At 37.6% G+C, this 22465-nt stretch overlaps 1 protein-coding gene across 35 annotated transcripts in view; it reads right to left on the reverse strand.

Moving 5' to 3' along the window:
- The window catches only part of PBRM1 (polybromo 1), a 126220-nt gene that overhangs the window by 51295 nt on the left and 52460 nt on the right, over positions 1–22465 (reverse strand). For all 35 annotated transcript variants that reach the window (XM_074198164.1, XM_074198188.1, XM_074198175.1 and 32 more), the window contains 3 exons: positions 19042–19147; positions 14030–14672; positions 6906–7117 (listed from right to left, as the gene is read on the reverse strand). In XM_074198164.1, the coding sequence (XP_074054265.1) occupies positions 6906–7117; positions 14030–14672; positions 19042–19147 (961 nt within the window). The remainder of the gene's footprint in view (positions 1–6905; positions 7118–14029; positions 14673–19041; positions 19148–22465) is intronic.

A 22465-nucleotide genomic window follows, 5' to 3' on the forward strand; every position in this document is an offset into this window, starting at 1 on the left:
GACTAAAACTATTAGTTGCCAAGAACCAAAATCAAGGTTCTCAAATTAATTTATTTGACTTTTCTGAAAAACATCTAACAAAATTAAAAAATTTTATGAACTTGAATAGTTTTATTTATGAAAAATTAATCTCTTATTTCTCATTATATTAAATAGTTTATTGAAAGCCAAAGAGTAGAGGGTTGAAAAAAGGTAGGGGACCCCGGCTCAATAAATGCCTTTTCATTCATGAGTCCAAAACTGTCTTTTTTTTAATGTTTGTCCTTCATTTCCAAAGAAGATCATGATGCCAGGGAGGTGATGCCATGACAAATACATCAACTGGATTTGAGTGAGGTGGGGCTGTGCTAAGTCACCAGCCCCATTTCCCTCTAGAGCCATCTGGATCTGGCCAGATATCAGGATGACTGGTGATGGCCCTGGATGTGAGGCAATCAGGGTTAAGTGACTTGCTCAAAGTCACACAGCTAGTAACAGTCATCTCCCATCCTCTTGATTCCAAGGCCAGCGCTCTATCCACTGTACCACCTAGCTGCCTTTGGCTTCTAGCTAATTCTTTTATGCCTCCCTAACTGATTCCCAATCATCTTAGTGGTTTTTAATCCCTCCTCAAACTTCACACATCCTCCACTTCTTCTCACTTCTCAGCTAAGAACCTTCAATCAAAAGTATTTCACTGAAAAAAGAGAGGCCATTCATGGCAAACTTCCAGCCTCCTCCTCATCTTCCATTACTCAGATGCTTCTATAACTTCCTCTTCCTCTACCCAGGTTTCATTCAAGTCATGGCACTTCTTGTCAAGGCAAACCCCTCTAAGTGCACAAGGGACCCCATTCCTCTTCATCTTCTCTAGCAGATTACTCCCTCTCGCATTCCTACTCTCTCTCATCTTCAATCTTTGCATCAACATTTGTCTAAAAACATTTATCTCCCTCCCTGATTGTCCTGTGTGTCCCTTCCCTTTCATAGCAAAGTTTCTTGAGAAGGCTTTCTACAACAGGTATTTCTATTTTCCTTCCCTCACTAGTTTTTAGACTTAGCAGTTCCAATTCTGACTTCATCATTCAAAGGGAATTGTTGTCTCCAAAGTTACTATTATTTCTTAATTATCCATTCTAAATGACTTTTTTCAGTCCTCATCTTCTTGATCTTTTTTTTAATTTTTGGAACATAATGGGGTTAAGTGACTTGCCCAAGGTCACACAGCCAAGCAAGTTTCAAGTGTCTGAGGCCGATTTGAACTTGGATCTTCCTGACTCCAGGGCTGGTGCTCTCCCCATTGCTTCACCCACCTGCCCTTCTTGATCTCAACTTTTGACAGTGTTATTTATTCACTCTTTTCTCCCTGATATACTCTATCCTGATTCTCCTTTTGTCTGTCTGTCTGTCTTTCTTCTCAATATCCTTTGCTGAATCCTTGACTGTGTTAAGCCCACTAATCCTGCTGAGTGTCTCCCAGGACTTTGTGCTGGCCCCTTCAATTCCATCTCTGTAGCTCTCATGGATTCAAATACCATTGTTACAATAATAAATCTTAAATCTACTTATCCAGTCCTAACCTCTGAACTTGCATTTCTATTGTCTACTGGATCTTAAAACCCAAAGTGAACTCATTATCCACCCCCCCCAAACCCTCCTCTCTTCCAAACTTCTCTACTACTGTTGAGGTATCACCATGCTCCCAATAATTCAAGGTCTCAAAGAAGTGTCATCCTCCACTCCCTAATCTTCATTTCCATTCCCTCGGACCCTCAATCTAATCTGTTGTTAAGGTCAGTTGATTTGATCTGTGTAGTATCACTTGTATACATTGCCCTCTCTCCTCTGATACTGGCACCTTTACAGGGTAGGGCCACGTCCCCCTATTGCTGAACTATTACAATAACCTTTTGGTTTGTCTCCCTGCCTGAAGTCTCTCTCTCTCCTCCAGGCCATCCTCTACTCAATTGTAACTGATCTTCCTAAAGAATGACTCTGAGGGGCGGCTAGGTGGCGAAGTGGATAGAGCACCGGCCCTGGAGTCAGGAGGACCTGAGTTCAAATCCGGCCTCAGACACTTAATAATTCCCTAGCCGTGTGGCCCTGGGCAAGCCACTTAACCCCATTGCTTTGCAAAAACCTAAAAAAAAAAGACAAGAAAGACTCTGATCATGTCACCCCTATTCAGAAACTCTAATGGCCCCTTATTAATTCCATGATCAAATGTAAAATCCTTGGTTTGGACATTGCCTCCTGGCTGTTCCATGAACAAGTCATTCCATCTCCCTACTCTTTGCCTTTTTACTTGTAGTTCTCCATGCTTCTCATTTCTACCTCCTGACTTCCCTAAGCTTCCTTCAAGTCTCAGCTAAAATAATACCTCCTCGTGAAGGCATTTCCTGATCCTACTTAATTCTAGTGTTTCTCTCTGTTGGTTATTTCCCATTTATCTTGTATGTAATTTTGCTCATCCATAGTTGCTTGCAATGTTGTCTCCCCATTATACCATAATATATACTGCCTGAGAGAAAAGCCTGTCTTGCCTTCCTCTGTAATTGCAGCCCTTGCCATAATGTTTGGAACAAAACATACTTTTAATTAAAGCTTGTTGACTGACATTCATTATTTTGTATTATTGTTATCTATGCAAATGTCAAATTTCTTTTGAGAAGAATCATGTCTTAACCAAATTTTATAGCTTCATTTCTTCATTTAATATCTAGCAGTTTTCTATAGGTAGTGTAGTATTTAATCTGAGTTTATTGATTTGAAGTTAAAGTGCTCACTGTGAATAACTATGTATATAGTCTTTTCATAAAACAAAAACAAACCAAAAATTCTTTTTTTAAGGTTTTTTTTTTTTTTTTGCAAGGCAAATGGGGTTAAGTGGCTTGCCCAGGGCCACACGGCTAGGTAATTATTAAGTGTCTGAGACCACATTTGAACCCAGGTACTCCTGACTCCAGGGCCGGTGCTCTATCCACTGTGCCACCTAGCTGCCCCAAACCAAAAATTCTACAAACACTTCTCATTCATTAACTTCATGACTTATTTTAAAAAAGCATTACTTCCAAATATTTGGTTTCTAAAAAAAAGAGCTCCATTCCAATTCCACAACAGTTACTGTTGGTGAATCCTGTGAAAAACCATCTTGTGCTCCTTCTGGATCTACTGTTGGATTTACTAATAGTAGACTCTCACACTTGATCAAAAGTAATTGAGGAGGCCAGTATGAAAACAAAGATGTCTCTTCTGCATAATACGTTATTTAAGTGATTCAAAAGAATGATTCATTTCCAATTTAAAGATAATGTAGTAGTGAAGATCTGCCAAATGATTAAAGGTCAGCTAGCTTTGGACCTACGTTATCTTCAAATTCTTAAAACTTTTCTGAAAGCAATGATAATGCAAACAGAATAATTTTAAGGATCTCCTTTTTGGTAGCATTGATTAATTTCTGGATGAAAAACAGGTTTCATTTAATTTAAATTGGATACCTCGGTAGGAAGTATGGTACAGCAGGAGAAGTACTGCATTTGGAATCAGAGGGTTTGCCTGGGTTCAAATCCTGGCCAAGGCACTCTGAGACTAAGTTGCTTGACCCCTCAGTGTCCTGGAAAAATGAAGAGGTCGAACTAGATGATCTCAAAGGCTCTTTCTAACTCTTAAATGATGATGTGATGATCTGGTTACATGGACCTCATATAAGAACATGCTAAGTGGAAGCCATGAAGATCATTTTTCCATAATGAACTGAAGCCCACCTTTACTGATGGTCCACTGTGGTACAGAGGTGGTCCGTGATGGGCACAAATGACCTTATTGGAACACAAGATCTGAAGGATTCTAGACCAAGCTGAAAAGGCTATGAATGGTGAACTCTTATCTGGGAATCCGCTTAAGTTCATAGAGGTATGTCACCAGGTTGGCTGTAGGGGGATGAACTTTTTGGTCAAAGTAACTCCTTAAAATGTTCTACGAAGTTGTAAAAGTGTGATCTGTGACAATGGTTAGTATACCCATAGCAATGAATCCCTTTCCCTAAAAAATAGCAAAGATAATGATGATAGATAATAGACTGATATAATGCTTCAAGGTTTGGAAAGCCTTCTCCTGTGGAATCATTTGATTTTCACAACCCTGTAAGGAAAGTACTGTTATCACACCATTTTATAGATGAGGCTATTGAGTCAGACAGAAGTTAAGTGACTTGCTCAGGGTCACCTGACTAGTAAATGTCTGAGACACCCTACCTGACTCTATGTCCCAGGATCAAGCTTTGCACTCCCTCCACTACCCAAACATCTGTAGCTAAACCTTTAAGACACTGCACTGTCCATGCCCAAATTTCTCCTTTTGAGACTTCAAGTTAGAATTTTCATCCAAGTCTGTGCTGGAGTAAGCAGAAGGAATTAATTTCAAGTGAAGTAGTTTTACTCTTTGCCCAGGTAAAATTATTTTGGTAGAAAGCAATGGGCTAAAAGGAAATTTGTACTTTCCAATTATTTATGCTAATACACGATTCTATTTTAGAAAAAATACTGCAAGTTGACCATAGCACAAATCTGTCTGTAATGATTGCAAGTCTGACAAACAATCCTTAGCCTTTAAATGGTCACAAATCCTAGCAGATGATAGTTAGCTCTGGTTAATAACAATTCTTTATAATAAATATTCAGTGAGGGATTTAATAGGAAAAAAAGTACAAAAGGAGGTGGCTTAGACCTACCAGATCTAAAATTATATTTTAAAGCATCAGTCATCAAAACTGTCTGGTATTGGAAAAGAAATAGAGTGGAGGATCAGTGGAATAGACTAGGTGCAAAAGAGATAGCAGGAAATGATTATAGTAATCTGTTGTTTGATAAATCCAAAGAGTCCAGCTTCTGGGATAAAAACTGTTGGGAAAATTGGAAGTTAGTATAGCAGAAACTTGGATCAGACCAACATTTCACATCCTATACCAAGATAAGCTCAAAATGGGCACAGGATTTAGATATAAAAGACAATATTATAAGCAAACTAGTAGATCAAGGAATAGTCTACTTGTCAGATTTATGGAAAGTGAAGCAGTTTATGACCAAGGAAGAGATGGAGAACATCATTAAAAACAAGCTAGATAATTTTGATTACATTAAATCAAAAAGTTTTTTGCACATTCAAAACCTCTGTAACCAAGATCAAAAGAAATGCAGTAAATTGGGAAACAATTTTTATAACCAGTATTTCTAACAAAGGACTCATTTCTAAAATTTATAGAAAACTGAGTCAAATTTATAAAAAACAAGCCATTCCCTAATTGACAAATGGTCAAAGGATATGCAGAGGCATTTTACAGATGAGGAAATCAAAGCGACCCATAGTCATATGAAAAACTGCTCTAAAGCAATAATGATTAGAGAAATGCAAATTAAAGCATCTCTGAGGTACTACCTCACACCTCTCAGACTGGCCAATATGACTAGAAAAGACAATGATCATTGTTGGGAGGGTTGTGGGAAATCTGGGATACTAATATACTGTTGGTGAAATTGTGAACTCACCTAACCTTTCTGGAGAGCAATCTGAAATTCTGCCTATAGGGCAATAAAAATGTGCATACCCTTTCATCCAGCAATACCACTACTGGGTCTATACCCTGAAGAGATGATGAAAAAGGATAAAAACATCACTTATACAAAAATATTCATAGCAGTCCTGTTTGTGGTAGCAAAGAATTGGAAATTGAATGAATGTCCATCAACTGGGGAATGGCTTAATAAACTGTGGTATATGTATGAGATGGAACACTATTGTTCTATTAGAAACCAGGAAGGATGGGAATTCAGGGAAGACTGGAAGGATTTGCATGAATTGATGCTGAGCAAGATGAGCAGAACCAGAAGAACACTTTGCACTCTAACAGCAACATGGGGGTGATGATCAATCTTAATGGACCTGCTCATTTCATCAGTGCAACAATCAGGGACAATTTTAGGGCAATCTGTGATGGAGAATACCATCTGTATCCAAAGAAAGAATTGTGGAGTTTAAACAAAGACCAAGAGACTATTACTTTTAATTTTTTTAAAAAAAAGTTATCGTATGTAATTTTGCTATCTCTTATATTTTATTTTTTCCTTAAGGATATGATTTCTCTCTCAACACATTCAATTTCAACCAATGTATAGCATGGAAACAATGTAAAGAATATCAGCTGCCTTCTGTGGGGGTGGTGGGGAGAAGGAAGTGAGACTGGGGGAAAAATTGTAAAATTCAAAAAAACAATAAAAATTTTTTTCTAATTAAAAAAATATTAAGTGAAATGATTTTTTTCCCAATCTGTGCATAATGCTAGATTATATTCTGTCTTATTTTTAAAAAATTAGAAAAGCAATTAAAATGCAAGTATGTCTTGACAGATATATAAGGTTGATATATGCTTGACATAATCTGGAGAAAATCTTACTAAGAAAGAGTGTGTAAATGATTCCTAGGTCTAGGCGGATTCTTATTTGCATGTCAGTCAACAATATTTACAAATTCTAAGTTCTGTCAAGAGAAACTGAAAAGGTAACTTTGTCTGCTATGTTGCACCTAGATTTCTAAGCCTTTAAGTCCTATGAAAATATCTCACAGTGATGATGAGGAAACAGTCTCAGGAGCAGCTAGATGATGCAGTGGATAGAGCACCGGCCCAGGAGTCAGGAGGACCTGAGTTCAAATTTGGCCTCAGACACATAATACTTACCTAGTTGTATAATCTTAGGCATTGCCTTGCAAAAACCAAAAAAAAAAGGAAACATAGTTTCTCTTAACGACCACTGTTGTAAGAGACATATCTCATGATTCTTTATGTACAATCTCAGGATAACTTGATATAGAGGGGTTTAACTACAAAATAAACACCATATTTCTTGGTCATATGAAAAAGAAAAGAAACTCACCTCTCTTTTCTTCTTCCCGTTTTAATTTATCTTCTTCTATTTCTTTTGGTAACTTTTCCTTCTTCTCTTTCTCTACATCATTATGAAGATGCTTTGTTGTATAACTGAGTGCTGGTGAGAGAAGGATCTCTCCATTTTTGCAGAGCTCATCACGGATTTTAATAAAGAATTGCTGAAGTTCTACTGCATCTTCATATATTTCTGAATCCGTCCTGGAAGGGCATAGGGTACATTTTCATTTGATTATTGTCTTTCCTATTCCTTTCCTGTCTTTTCTCATTCATGCCAAATAGCATTAAAATGAGTATTTGTTCTGAATGACATTGAATATAATTCAGAAACAGGGAAATTAAATTTAGACACATTCTAAAGGATTACTAAAAAAGGACCTCGATCTTACCTGTTTAATTGCTATTGTAATGTTGTCTTATCCACTTCATATCACATATGTACATTATGATGAGGCTTTGTTTTAAGACTTATAGGCCTTTTGGTACATCCAAATGCACCAATGCTAGTATATTAATGTTTGTTACACAAGGCAAAGGATACTAGATTTCACATAATTCTCACAGGTAGCAAAGGTCTTTTGACTTTTTTTTTTTAAGGTTTTTGCAAGGCAAATCGGGTTAAGTGGCTTGCCAAGGCCACACAGCTAGGTAATTATTAAATGTCTGAGGCTGGATTTGAACTCAGGTACTCCTGACTCCAGGGCGGGTGCTCTATCCACTGCGCCACCTATCCACCCCTCTATGACTCTTAAAAAAATTTACCCCTTAATTAGGGAGCAGATGAACATGTGAACTTTAACTTTTGTTTGCAACATTGGCTGCATGGGCTAGTGGGATACAGAGTGACTATTCAATGAGTTCTAAGACAAAAGAATTAGAAGGAATTCAGGTAATAGTAAAAAACTTAAATACCAGCTTTCATTTAGTTTCACTGTTGTTAAGGAAAAAGTTTCTAGACATTGGGAGACAGTGAAAGAAAAATGAGGCAAAGAAAGTTTAAGACCTTTGATCTATCAGGCCTGATTCACTCCCAGGTGTCCTGACTCAAAGTCCTATTCAGCAATACACTATTGTGTGCCCTCCAGCAGTTTGCTAAACTGGGGGACATCAGTTTCCTTATACAGAAACTGAGGTGGATGATGTAAATATAAATGGACTTTGAACACCAGGGTCTGAAAATTATCCAAAAAGCTAGTTGCCAGTCAAATATTCTAATATCTAATCATGGGATCATTTTGTCAAGAGATGAAGGGAGATCATTTCTGTCTCTCCTTGTCATCCTGAAAGGATCTGGCAGATGGGTAGAGAGGGGAAGGAGAGACTTTCTTTATGAATTATAACTGTGATGCTGTTCCTGGGATGGGAACCATGGACACAACTGGGTTAGGTCACCAGTACCTCGGATCAGAGGAAATCAAAGAATAAATCTACACCAAGCTATCCCATTAAACTTAAACTGTCTTCTTAGAAAAAAACAGAAGAGTACAAAGATATGGCTGAAGTTTTGCTTGAAAGGTTAACCTTACACAATCCTTTCTGGATACAGAAACAGTGATTTCAGAAACACTGAGGCCATGTTTTCCAGAAAAAGGGTTATGGGTACAAAAACATCCCAGACAACTTTAATGCATGTTTTGAGTATTCAGAAATCCAGTTTCTGAAAACATCAAATGGATAATTGCGGGTAAATAGTTTGTCATTTTAAGTTGAGCTAATTGTGTATTTAGTGACTACATCTCAGAATAGCTTGATAACTGCAAGAGAACTCTTATGTGTGTGGAGTTGATCAAGAAACTTTTTTGGTGGAAATAGCACCAGGTAATCAACAAGTTAATGTTTAAAAGAAAGTGAAGAGAACAATGAACTATTTTCTTATTTTTTTTTATATTAAAGTTTTTTCTTATATTAAAGGTAAAGGGGGGCGGCTAGGTGGTGCAGTGGATAGAGCACTGACCCTGGAGTCAGGCATACCTGAGTTCAAATCCGTCCTAAGACACTTAATAATTACCTAGCTGTGCGGCCTTGGGCAAGCCACTTAACCCCATTGCCTTGCAAAATCCTAAAAAAAAGGTAAAGGAGAAAGAAAAAGGTAAAAATAAAAAGACCTGATTCTACTGTAATGCAAGCATTCTGGCTAATTTGTGGGGAACCTTTCAAAGGAGACAGACAATTTAAAGCAAGAAATAACTTTTTTAGGATACTCACCCTCCTTCCCTTGTTCCTGACTTCCTGTGTATTACACAGGGTTAAATGTAGAACTTGGAAGGCAGTAAGAATCAAGTGGAGATGGGGTGGCTAGGTGGCGCAGTGGATAAAGCACCAGCCTTGGAGTCAGGAGTACCTGGGTTCAAATCTGGTCTCAGACACTTAATAATTACCTAGCTGTGTGGCCTTGGGCAAGCCACTTAACCTCACTTGCCTTGCAAAAAAAAAAAAAGAATCAAGTGGAGAATACTAAGCATTTTCTTGGAAAGTAATGAAGAAGGCTTCCCTCTATGAGTCACCTTGTTACTTTAACAGAATACTGCTGTTCAACAACTTATTCAAGTATCTCCTCTGTCCAATGTAGTGAAATGTCTTGTTAACCACTACATTGGTAGTCATCTTTTAAAACCTACTGTTCTACTAATTCATTTTCAAATTGAATCACAAAGCTACCTCACTGAGTTATGAATGCCTGCTGTTTACAGGTGTGGTGATGAAATGAAGTATATGGAGAGTGGGAGACAAAGAATTTACCAACTCCTTGGTGAGTAAGGAAGATAAACCAAGATGAAAACAGCTATCTAAAAAGGACCCCTTCAAAACTATGAAAGTCTATAGTAGGCATTTCCAATGATTCTTCTAATACTGTACCAAATGACTGACCTGATTCTCCCATTTCCTTTCTGAAGGTGTTCTAGTTTTACCAGATTCATGCACAAACAACGTGTGGACTTCATCTCCCTAAAAACTGTTACTTTCTGAAATGAGAATAGCACCAAACAAGACAAGGCAGCTTCCTCCAGGGGATGATTTAGGAGCCTCAAAGAAGCTACCTTGTGTGTCTAAGTCCAAGTAGTCAATGAAAGAACCTGCAAGCTCAACTATCCTGGAGATCACTGGGAAGGTAAGCTGTTGAAATCTATTGGGGAGAACCCTTACAATCTGGGACAGAAACTTCTGACTTCTGTGACTACTAACAATTTTGTCAAAGGAGATCTGAGTTTCAGTTTCTTTGTCTGAAAATATATGAGTTGGATGAGATCAGGGATTCTTAACTGTCTTAACTGTATTTTCTTGGGAATTTGGCAAAGCCTATGGATCCCTTCTTAGAATAATGTTCTTAATAAAAATGATAATAACTAGTATTTACATAGTACTTTAAAGTTTGCAAAGTAATTTACAAACATTCTGTTTTAGCCTTTCAACAACCCTGAAAGTTAGTTATTATTATTATTATTGTTATTATTATTATTTCCATTTAAGTTGAGAGAACTGAGGCCAACAGAGAATAAATGACTTGCCCATGGCTACATAGCTATCTGAGGCTGGATCTGCATTCTGATATTCCTGACTTCAGGTCTTGTGTTTCTATCCACTGCACCATCTAGTTGCCTAATACATAAAATAAAACAAGATTACAAACAAAGCTAATTATATCAAACTATTATTAACAAACCACTAAAAAATCAAATTTATGCAAGTTCAGGAAATTTTGAAACCTATCCATAAAGGGAGATGCCAAATAAAATTTCTTGTATTAGAAGATCTTTAAAGTTCCCTCTAGTTCAATCCATAAGCAAGGTTTTCAATTTACTTCAATAACAGAGAGGCCACACAATGTAGTAGAAAACAAACCTTGGAGTCAGGAAGACCTGGGTTCAAATATGGTCTGACCCTCAACTAGTTATTTCTAGGCAGGCATGATTCTTCCTCTCAGGGCCCCAGGCGAATCTCTACAATTGTGAATTGCAGATCTGCCTCAGTAGAGGGAGTTCTCCAATAGGAATGAAAACCAGGATATAGAATGACAACTTCTCTATGAAACAACAACCACCAATAATCAATGCTTACCAAAACCCTAATGCAATCAAGGTTCTAGCAAGGAGCTATTTCCTATAAGGTGTTAAAAGCAGCAAGTTATCACAGTAAATGTAAAGGAAAGACAATTGCAGGAGGTGCCTCTGAATTATCCAGAGTTCATTCAGTCCAAGTTACATTTGAATAGGAATTCCCTCTACAACAAGTGGCTAGCTAGCCTTCACTTCAAGGACAAACTACTATCTAATCAGAGCTGGACTTGGATGGAGGAAGATTTTATGAGACTCTGGGCAAGACACTTAACTTCTGTCTACCTCAGTTCCCTCATCTGTAAATGAGGGAAAGTAAAGTAAAGTAAAGTAAAGTAAAGTAAAGTAAAGTAAAGTAAAGTAAAATGAGATAATATTGATAAAATGCTATATAAACACTAGCTATTACCATCAGTACCACCTCCACTAAACTGCCAATTCCATTGTTTTGGAAGTTCATTCCTTTTTCCATAAAATGTTCATTATCCAAAGAAAGCAATAAATATAATACTTAAGTATCCTTTAGCTCAGGGGTTCTTAAAAAAGGAGTCTATGAACTTTTTAAAAAAATATTTTGATAACTATATTTCAATACAATAAAGCTTCTTTTCTCTTACTTTGTTTTATGCATTTAAAATCATTATTCTGAAAAAAAAGATCTACAGGTTTCACCAGACAAAAAGGTTAATAATCTCCGCTTTAGCTCTTTACCATTCCCCACCACCCAGGTATGCTATGAAGATCTGGGGAATACCTGAAAGGATCTTCAAATAAGAACCCTAAGGCCTACAATCTGACTCTTGGCTCTGTTTCTTATTGGCTATGTGACTTTGATAAGTCCTTTAACTTAAATGTCAAGTCCATACCTGGGCTCAAAAACTGCACAAGAAAGATTTGGTGTGGCATGGATAGACAAGTTTACATGAAAAAAGATCTGGTGATCAGAGGATGCACCATTGAACAGGTTGCCTCAGAAGCTGGTAGGTTCTCCCTTATTGGAGCAGCACTCTGTTGGAAATCTTATTGAGGGGGGTCTTAAGCAGATCTGATTAAGGCAATCTCTGAGGTTCCTGCCAACTCTTGGTTTTAAAGATTCTATATTTCTTAGAAGAAAAGTCTATGAATATGCCAGCTTCTCTGGCTATCATATCCTGCTGTTGTTGGATGATGATGGCACTATTATCTATCATGTGGAGTATCTGAAGGTTTCCAAAGTACTTTATCAATATTATCTCATTTGAGTTTCAAAATAATCTGCTGAAAAAGGTGACATGGTTATTATTTCCATTCCATTTTATTCAGGAAGAAACTTAAAGGCAGAGAAGGTAAGTGGTTTGCCCATTAGAAGATAGTTAGTAGAAATCACAAACAGGATTCAAACTCAAGGTTTTGTGACTCTAGGTCCAGTGTTCTTTCCCCACAACACTAGAGATTCATTACTAAACTCCTTATCTAGTTCTACTGCTTTCATTTGGTATTTGTGTGGCTAATTAAAATAAAAATTGAAGTACTTCACATTTATCTCTATCAAATTTCATTTTACTTGATCTGGTCCCTCATTCTAGACCAAGGTTCCTAATCTGAGGTCTGTGAACTTATTTTTAAAAAAATTTTGATAACTGTTATTTCAGTATAATTGGTCTCTTTTGTAATCCTTTGTATATTATCTCATGCATTTTAGAGCATTACACTTAGAATGGGTCCAACAAATTAAGTCTGCCAAAGAAGTCTCAATACAAAGGAGATTAAGAACCTCTTCTAGATAGAAATGATCTTTTTAGATCCAAAGTATTAGTTTTTCCTTCCTGACATCTAGCAAGTCTGAGAAACATTTAGATTTATGACTCACAGTTGTTCAGTAGCTGTGAGACTCAGAATAAGGGATTTGCCCAATGTTACACAGATCGTTAGAAGGACCCAGACTCAAATTTAGGTGTTCTGATATGCCACATAACCCCTAGATCCTGGGAATGATATTTGGTAATGAGCTCTAAAAGATCTTATTGCTACATTTAAATCTTTAATCATCTTATGTCAGTATGAAATACATTAAACTCAGCTCTTTGACTACTAATTTTCGTCTAATTTTTAGAGAATACTATTTTAAAGTTCATGATATATTCTTACACTGTTAGTTTTAAAGCCCTACACAAATGGGCTCCAATCTTTTTTTCCAGACTGACTGGACATTACTCTGCGATCCACACTCTGTCATCTGGACATTCTGGCCTTGTCTCTGTTTCTTGCCCAAGGCAGCCCCTACCTGACCCCTCATGCCTCCTTCCTCTGAATGTAGCTTAAGCATTACTGTTTGCATAAGCTTTTACTGATTCCCCAATTAAGAGTGTGCCCCTCTCCCAAATCCCTGTATACAGTTGTATATATTAGATTTACATTGATGCTGCATATAAATTGTAAGTACTTATTGTACCCATTAGAATGTAAGCACATTGAAAACAAAAATTGTTTCAACTGGCAAACAGCAGGCACATAATACATCTTTTTCAATTGGTTGTATTCAATTAATGCAATCTGTAGGATATATTCTTGGATTTGGATTTGTTACTTTTTTGTTGTTTTTTTTTGTGTGGGGCAATAGGGTTAAGTGACTTGTCCAAAGTCACACAGCTAGTAAGTATCATGTGTCTGAGGCAGCATTTGAACTCAGGTCCCACTGACTCCAGGATTGGTGTTTTTATCCACTGCACCACTTAGCTGTCCCTATTTGGTAAATTTTTTAAAAGGATTTTGTAAAAAGACTTTGTTTTAGCTCCAAGAAAAGAGACATGTTTCACCTCAATGTTCTGTTTTGTTTTCTGATTTTTAACTGTCCTTTCTAACATTAATCTCATCATAAGAGATATGAACTGTGTTCTCTCTCTTTTCCTTGACAAATTGTAGTTGCCCTCCAGCTTATAAACTTGGGAGTGTCAGAACAGAATCTCTCCATCAGATCATCAGATGTGGGTGCCAGAACTTTCTTATCCTCTAAAGAATGTGAAATAAAGTTACACAAATGCAGAGAGCTTCTTTTTCTCCCAAAGGAAATAGTCAAGCTTACCGATTCATTCTTCTTGCCCTTTCCAGCACATCAAACATCTGTTCTTGAAATAAGTCCAGCCTGCGGTAGCGATTATTTTCAACATTTTTCCTAATTATGTCAAAAGTCAGAGGGGGTTTGTTTGGGAAACTAGGATCCACAGAAGGGATTTCAGCTAAGGAATCACTGTAGCACCTTCCCTCATCATCCTGATGGCTCATTACAGACACAAAGAGGTTATGGATAAGCTCCTGGATAAGCAGTGTCACATTAGGAACATGAGAGTCTTCGTCTCCTTCTATGTCCCTTCGAGTTTCCAGCAGGACTTTATGCAGGACCAAGGCATCTTTGTAAATCAGGGATTCAGGCTCGTTGTATGTACATGCATTATTGAACATCATGACAAAGTCTTCCACCATGGAGTCAATGTCTTGGTACTTGTTGGCCATCATGTGACTTCTGATCTTTTCCATGTCCACGGGTTTTTTGATGGTTAGATAGTAGTCTGGCAGCTCTGACCTGGAGGGGAGCCTCAGAAAGATGGCACTGAGCCGGCGGCCTCGCTTATCAGTGTAGTTTTTTACTGCTTCATACACTTCATTTAGTTTCTGTTGCATTGGAGTCATGTATTTTGACTTTTTTGGAGAAATGCCACTCTTTCTACCTAAAGAAATAGTTTCAAAGGTTATAGTAGTAGTAAGATAGTTCCATTTCTCCCACAATGTAACCTTTTTCTCCCCTTTTGGTGCAAGTATCTGAGGAATAGATGGGTTAAATAATTTAGGGACAAATCTGGTTATTTTTGAAACCCATCTTTTAACTACAGATTACTATCATCTTCATAAATACATGTGACCCATATTGGTGGTTCCCAACTTTGGAGTTATTCCATGAGTACAAGAATCTATATACAAATCCACAAATAAATCAGAATACCACTATAGGTTAAAGGTATTGTAAAAATGCCCTGTTATTTTTCAAATGTAATGTAGATGCTACTGGGATTAGAAAAATACAAACTCATTTAAAAGCTTTTGTGATTAAGGATTTTTATGCAGTTTGTACTATTTATATTCATCATACAAAACTACTAATATATAGGAATTAGTGAATTTCTTTGATGTAAAAAAGAGATGCTCATTCAAAAAGGTTGGGAATTATATCCCTGAACGGTTTACAGAAAATTACCAAATGACAGAGAAAGCTTCTAGGATGGAATCTCCTTCTATGAGAATATATTTGATAGTGGTCAGTGTTGGCTGCCCTACTACTGAAGGTCCAGAAACCCTCTGACAACTCTAACAAAGTTCAAGAAAGGAAAGAGGAGAGTAAGGGCAGAGAACTAGGCCATATGAAAATGTAACTGTATTCAGAATTTCAATCTTGACTCACTGGTTTACTTACAAATTAGTTCCTTTTCCTCTCAAAATGCCAATTTTCTCATCTCTAAAATTTATGGTAATTTTTTCTCCCATCTACCTTTCTTAAGCAGATTAACACACTATAAATGAGGTCAGATTAATCAGTGAATAAAGTTGGTTAGATAAGTGCCAACAATAACACATTCATGTTCTTGGTGAGCAAATCTCCCTTTTTCTGGACTATGAATTACTTAAACATTTTACTTTCTAATGCTTTACTACTTACTAAGTCTTGTTTATATGAAAACTGATTCAATTAGAAATAGAAGTTGATTACAAATGAAGGATTTGTAAAAAAGTGCCCAATAATAAGCCCTCATTCTCTGTGTTTTAGTACAAGATGAAATGATAACTATAACTTCAATCTAGATTAAGTTTAAAGAGTTAATACTTTCATAAAGGGGATTCTAGGCATAAACCACAGCAGAACAATCAATGAATGGCTTGACATTTTGACACAGTCTCTCCTGTAGCTGATCAGAATTTCAAACTGGTTATTTTTTAAGGTTCAGTGAAAAGTATAATGGCTTTTTAAAATGATAACATGTTCTAGTGACAATTCATTAAACAGGAGACTTAAAAAAAGTTTTATGGTGAAATCACATTAATAATAGCTAGCATTCCTATAGTGCTTTAAGGTTTGTAAAGAGCTTTACATGTGTTCTACAACCTTGGAAAGTAGATGCTACTGTCATCACCCTAAGTTTACACATGAGGAAACAAAGCATAGAGCAGTTAAATGACTTGTCCAGGGTTGCATAGTTAACAGCTAAGACAGGATTTGAATTCAGGTCTTCCTAAATCTTACACTCTATCCACTGTGTTAATTGGCTGGTCATATATGATTTAAAATCTGGATAAAAATATATCTATAGACCACATAACAGAATCATAATAAATTTGTATATTTTCTTCACATGATACTTTTTAGTTTTTAAATAATACAAGTGTTGGACTTTTAGAAACATCTGACACAATAACATTCTTTTTTAATATTTAATAACTAAAAGTATCCTTGATGCTAAACATATATCCATGTTAATCATGTGTGAAAGAAAAATCAAAACCAGATGGGAGAAAAAAAGAGATAATACAATAGACAACTTTTAAAAATTGAAGATAGTAAGCTTTGGTCTGCATTTAAATACCACAGTTCCTTCTCTAGACATGGATGGTATTTTCCATTACAAGTCTTTTGGAATTGTCTTTGATTATTGTACTGCTGAAATGAACATGCTAAGGTTGGTATTACTACCCAAAACTCTTTCCTGGGCCTTAATCTCATCTTTTTTTTTAAAAATAAAATAAAAAATTAAAAAAGTAAATTTAAAATTTTTAACTGTTTAAAGAACAGATGTTTAATTGATACTTTTTTCTTTTAAATACTTCTGTCACTTCCCAGTGAATCCTACTCTCTTGCCACAAAAGAATTTCAGCTAAGTAAACAGTAATGAAATTTATCTGTTATCTTGAATTGCTGTTCCACATTACCAGCTTCCTGTTGGGTGCTTCTAGTTAGATGCTCTATAGGTTAATATTTCCCAAATTATATTTAATATATAGTCACTGTATTTTCCTCCAATCTCAACAATAACAAACCTATCCTTCAAATTACCCAAGCTTGCAATGTTGGAGTCATCCTTGTCTCATTCTCCTTTATCTCCAAGTCTTCCTATCTAATCAGTGGCCAAGCTTGCTGTTTTCTACCTCTACAATTTACATTCATTTTATTCTCTCCATCCCCTCAATGCCCTTGCTTCCAGTTTGCCCTCATTCAAATCCAGCTTATACACCACTGCTAAACTGAGTTTCATATAATGTGTCCCTCTCCCTACTCAAAAATCTTGACTGACTTCTATCATAAAATTCAAACACTTTCTAGCTAGCTGGTTCCAGCTTCCTTTCCCATCCTTACATGTTCCTTCTCTTCACGTATCAACTGAGTCACCTTGACCAGTAGTCTCAGTGGTTTTGCACAAGGCAGTCCTCCCTTGTCTGCAATGTCCCTCCTTCAATGCACAGCTTTGCTGAGCACCACCTCCTGGTGGTCTTCCTGGAACTCTCCAGGTGTGTATGTGTTTTTCTCTCTACATAGTGTCTCTCTCTTTCTCTCTCTCTCTCTCTCCACATCCCCAATTCAGAATCACAAAAGTTCAAGGAGAGAAAGGCTCTTAAAGGCTGTTAGTCAAAGTTTTCCCTGAGGAATGACCATTGTACAGTATAGCCAAGAAGTGGTTTTCCAGTCTTCTGTTTGAAGACCTTCATAAAGCTATTCAAGACTGTTCACATCCTGAGACAGTCCATTCTGTCAGACTAAGAGTTGGTTTTTGTATCAAACCCAAGTCTGTCCCCAATCCTTCTTCTATGTGATAGCTGTTCTAACAGTTCACACTTTGTGGAAGTGGAAGGTTACAGATTGCTATGTCAAGTGATTCTTATGTAATGTGAATTCCCCGGGAACATGGGAAGGAAGGAAAGAAAGAGCAGGAAGGGAGCTGCATGCTTGTGGAGGGAGGGGTTGTCACACAGTTCAAAGACACCAGGTGGGGGAGGACGACAAAGAAGTGGGAGCAGGAAGAGGACCATACAGGCCCTGGGACCAGCCAGGTGGGTATCTGGCTGGGATTGAGAGGAAGAACACATGATGAGTGGACATGTGGAGGCTGGATATGGACAAAGAGAAGAGGATGAGCAACATGCAGTACCTGATAATGAACAGGTGGAAGGCAGACATGTGGAACCAGATATGTGAGTGGGTGGGAGAGGAGCTAAAATTCCTTGCTGGAAGCCTCAAGCTAAGTCCTTGGTCCAACAGCAGCAGCCCCTCTGCTTTTTTTGACAGGGGTAGGCTGTGGAGCCCCAAGCCGAGGGGCAGAGAGAGAAAGCAAAGGACTGTGTGGTGGTGTTAACCATCCATTTGTTACTGTAATGTTGAGTTCTTTCAGATTTCCGCAAGTTGGATTTGCATAATGCAAATTTATGTAAAGCAAGAACTATCTGTACTTCCAAGTCTCCTCTTCTAGAAATCAACTCACCATACCTTCAATCCATATATGGCCTAAGTTCAAAGGCCTTCCTGATCTTGGCTGCCTGCCCTTCTGGAAACTCTGTGGCACAGTAATGTCCTTCCTAAAAGGCAGCCCCCTCAAGAGAACACAGCACTCCAGATATGTATGACCAGGCTCTCCACCATAAGGATGATCAGCCTATACTTGCTTTAGGTTTCATTGCATACTGATTATACATAATGAACCTCTAAAATTTTAGGCTGAGAGCACTAGAGCTCATTTTCAATCTGATTGATTAAAAAATGAAAAGGATAAAGGATTCCCACACATGTGCACAAATGGAAAATTTCTATGACTCTATCTTCATGTTACAAACACCCACAGTGGTAAACTGTGACATATGACACTTTTTTTAAACACAATTTTCTGTTCCTTACCTGCTCTTCTGAGCTGAAATATCTAAATTTTAAAAAAAGGGTAGAAGAAGAATGGACACTTAGATGCTAGTGGCTTCAAGAATTATCAATTACTCAATGTCCTTACAGTAAAATGGCAAGCTCTCATTAAACACAAAACCTAGTTAATATACACAAATCTGCCTTACTTAGCTTGAGTTTGGGAGAGGCCATGTCATCATCCTCAGGAAGTGGGCCCAGCTCTTTTCTCTTATCTCTGAGCATCTTCTCCAGAATATGAGCATCATTATAAACCTATTTCCAAAACAACAAAAGAAAAAAGTGTTTAAGGAGTTGATATTATGCTAACTATACCAGCAACTGCCTATAGGTCATATAGTATTTTCTTACGTTAAACCACATTTATGCATATTATACTTCTCAAAAGTATTTCTATTCCTTTGGGTACAAAAAGTAGCAGATTAAGTCCAAATACAAAGTACAGATGAAAACTTTGATAATGCTGGGAAGACTGACACCTTGAATATGCATTAAATACTAAAGACATACTTGACATGACAGATGATAGGAAGTAAAATTATGTGGCAATTTAAATGATCATGATGCTTATGGTTCTCCTACCCTCTTAAGGATCCTATTTCCCTAGAGTCATTTCCCCCAACAATCCCACACACGGGCATGGAATGCTCCTGTATCTTCTCCCTTTCATATTTCTCCTTGACAAGGGTCCTGGAATCCAAGAGGATAATAGTAGCTATCATTGAGATATGCTTCAATGCTTTTTTCCAAACATTTGTTATCTCATTGGATCCTACAATAGCCCTGTGAGGTAGAATATTATCCTCATTTCTATAAATGACGAAACTGAGGCTGAGAGGTTCATTGCCTTGCCTGCATCACATAGTTAAGTTCCTGGAATAGCATTTGGATTTGGATCTCTTTGATTTTCGGCACTCCATTTCCAAGGTCATACCCACTTCCAGAGCTTAATGGACCTCAGAGATCACCTAGTCAAACCTCTTCATTTTTAAGGAAACTGGGGCCTTGAGACCTAGATAACTAACTACCCAAGGTGGAAATCTTTAGACTCTGAAGCCAGTGTTTTCTCCACTGTACCACATCGAGCCAACACTATAAGCATATCTCTGGTCTTCTGCCCAGCACTTGAGACTCTCAACAACACTATGCTGCCATATTGCTGCCCAATAAGCCTGGACTCTTCCTTCCCTCCCCTTACCACTTCTGTCCCCTCTACTTTTGTGAGAAGAGGTCATGTGGATAGCTGTGCTAACAGAGAATGTCCTGTCTTCTCTTTCACCTACTGAATTTTAGCCATCGACTAATCTGAATTCAAATGCCAACTCATCCATGAAGTCTAGATTTAACTTCACAGCATCATTTTGGATACCTCTTCTATATTATTAAGGGCATAATAATACTCCATTTAATAAGGGCTATTTTGTGTTAAACACACACACACACACACACACACACACACACACACACACACACATACACACACAGCCCTTTCCCCCAAGATTCTTATATTCTTTTGGGAATAACCAACTTTATACATAATTACACAGAAGTAAAGATAAAACATATCCAAAGTAATTTAGGTGGGGTAGGAAGAGGTCTAATATGAATGGCGGTCTGGTGACATCAGAAAAAAGATTCCAGAGGACACAATGGAGGAGTTGGAGGGAGGGCCACTTGAGGAGTGGGGCAGGAGGCAGGAGCCTAAGGGGATCAGAACTGGGAGCTGCAGTCTGGCTGAGTCACAGCCCTGAAGCACAGGGACACTGAGCAGAGCCATAAGGCAGCATGTTATCAGAAGTTAAGGTGCCTGGGTCTCTTGTATCTCTCTGGGTTGAGGTCCTATTCTTCTATTGTTAAAAACTTTTGAGTGGAAGAACAGGGTCCTGTCAAAGTTCAGCCCACATGAGGTATTTGGTGGTGCTTTGCTTACAGAATGTCACACCACACAGTTTAATGAAGAAGGTTAGAAAACAAGAGTCTGTTGACTCTTGCATTGCTTTTACAAAAGTAACTGGTTTGGTAGAACAAAATGCAGCCCCAAAGGTTCTCTTCATCTGCACTATCTCTAAAGCACAAAACAAAATCATATAAAACAATGACAGATGGGACTAGGGTAAGAACTTTATTCAGCAATAGACTGCATACTGACAATGAGGAGATACAGGATGAACCCAAAATGTTACAGGTGACATGATCATACACCTAGACCTGAAAGGGACCTAAGAGGTCATCTAGTCCAACACCCAAGATGAGGAGAGTGAAGTCCACAAAATTCTGAGGTCGCCAGCAGCAGAAACTGAACCTAGATACTAGGACTTCAGATCTAGCACTGGCACACCTGTCTGCCAGTTGTCATAGAAGAGGACTTACAGAAAGTTCAAACAAAAGAAGAATTCCCTATGGATGGTAAGTTTCTCCTAAATGTCTGCATTAAGCCCCAAAGTACTAAATAGCTTCACTGGAACGCAAAGCAGTGGGAAAGATTGCTTTAAACGTTCACACTGCATTAAAATGGTTAAAAGACACAGTTTTTGGAGATGGAGTCTTTGTTGAATTAATATGTCCATCTTGTACAGGTGAATCAGATAGACAAGATGGGTACAGAATAAAGTAGGATAGGAAATCAGAGTGGACTGCACTTGAGAAAAGCTCAGTGTTTTCAATAATTCCCTAACTGATGGTTGCAACTAAAGTCAGTCTCTTTTACACCAATATTTTCCCAGTGATACAATACTGACTATAAATCACAGAATGCCAAAAACATTTTCTCCTGGAGAAGTGGTGTTAAAAATGTTCTCAAGGGCAGGCATACCTGGGAAAGGTAGTGGACCAGTCACATAGTGAGAATGAAACATAACAGATGGACAGACAAGGCGGTGCACTGGCTCCACTGGAATATTTTTTTAAAATCACAGCCACAACAACAAAAAACCCAAGAGGAAGGCTGGCAGTGGGTTGGTTAGAACTTCTATCAAAGATTTGTCTATGGAAAACATGGAGAAGAATCACACAGAATGAGAAGGTGTGGAAAGGCTATGATCTGTTCCAGTAGAGGAAAGTACCTTTCCCAATAAAATCACAGATTCCAAATAGCAAAACTTAAAGACCTTTACAGGTCCCTTGATTAAATGGAGAAGTGGAACAATAAATAAACCTTACCTTCCAGGCTTCTTCTGCTATGCTGCATTCTGAGTAAGAATTAACAAAAGTGTTGTTAAAGTCACAGAACAGTAGAGGTCACTTTATAGAGAGTGGCCTCTTCCCCCTTGGCTGACACTAATCTGTTCTCATTTCTAGCCTCTAAGGACAAGTATAGTAGATAGGAATGACGGTTTCATAGGTGTCCTTTCCATGATGCAATCCTTTATGTCAAATCTAATCTATCATCTGATCAAAAATGGAGGAGAGAAGAAAAGAGATTTTATAAAGGCTGTGGCATTGGTGAAAGAATGAAAGTAGATACAGGAGATCAAACTTATCAAACCAAAGAAACAAAGAGGAATTTTCTCTTTGGTTTAATTGCAAAGACTTGAAACAATCTGTTACACATCAAAACTTATAATTTTGGAAAAT

The sequence above is a fragment of the Macrotis lagotis genome, chromosome 8 (genome assembly GCF_037893015.1).
Source record: "Macrotis lagotis isolate mMagLag1 chromosome 8, bilby.v1.9.chrom.fasta, whole genome shotgun sequence".
Classification (NCBI taxonomy): Eukaryota; Metazoa; Chordata; class Mammalia; order Peramelemorphia; family Peramelidae; genus Macrotis; species Macrotis lagotis.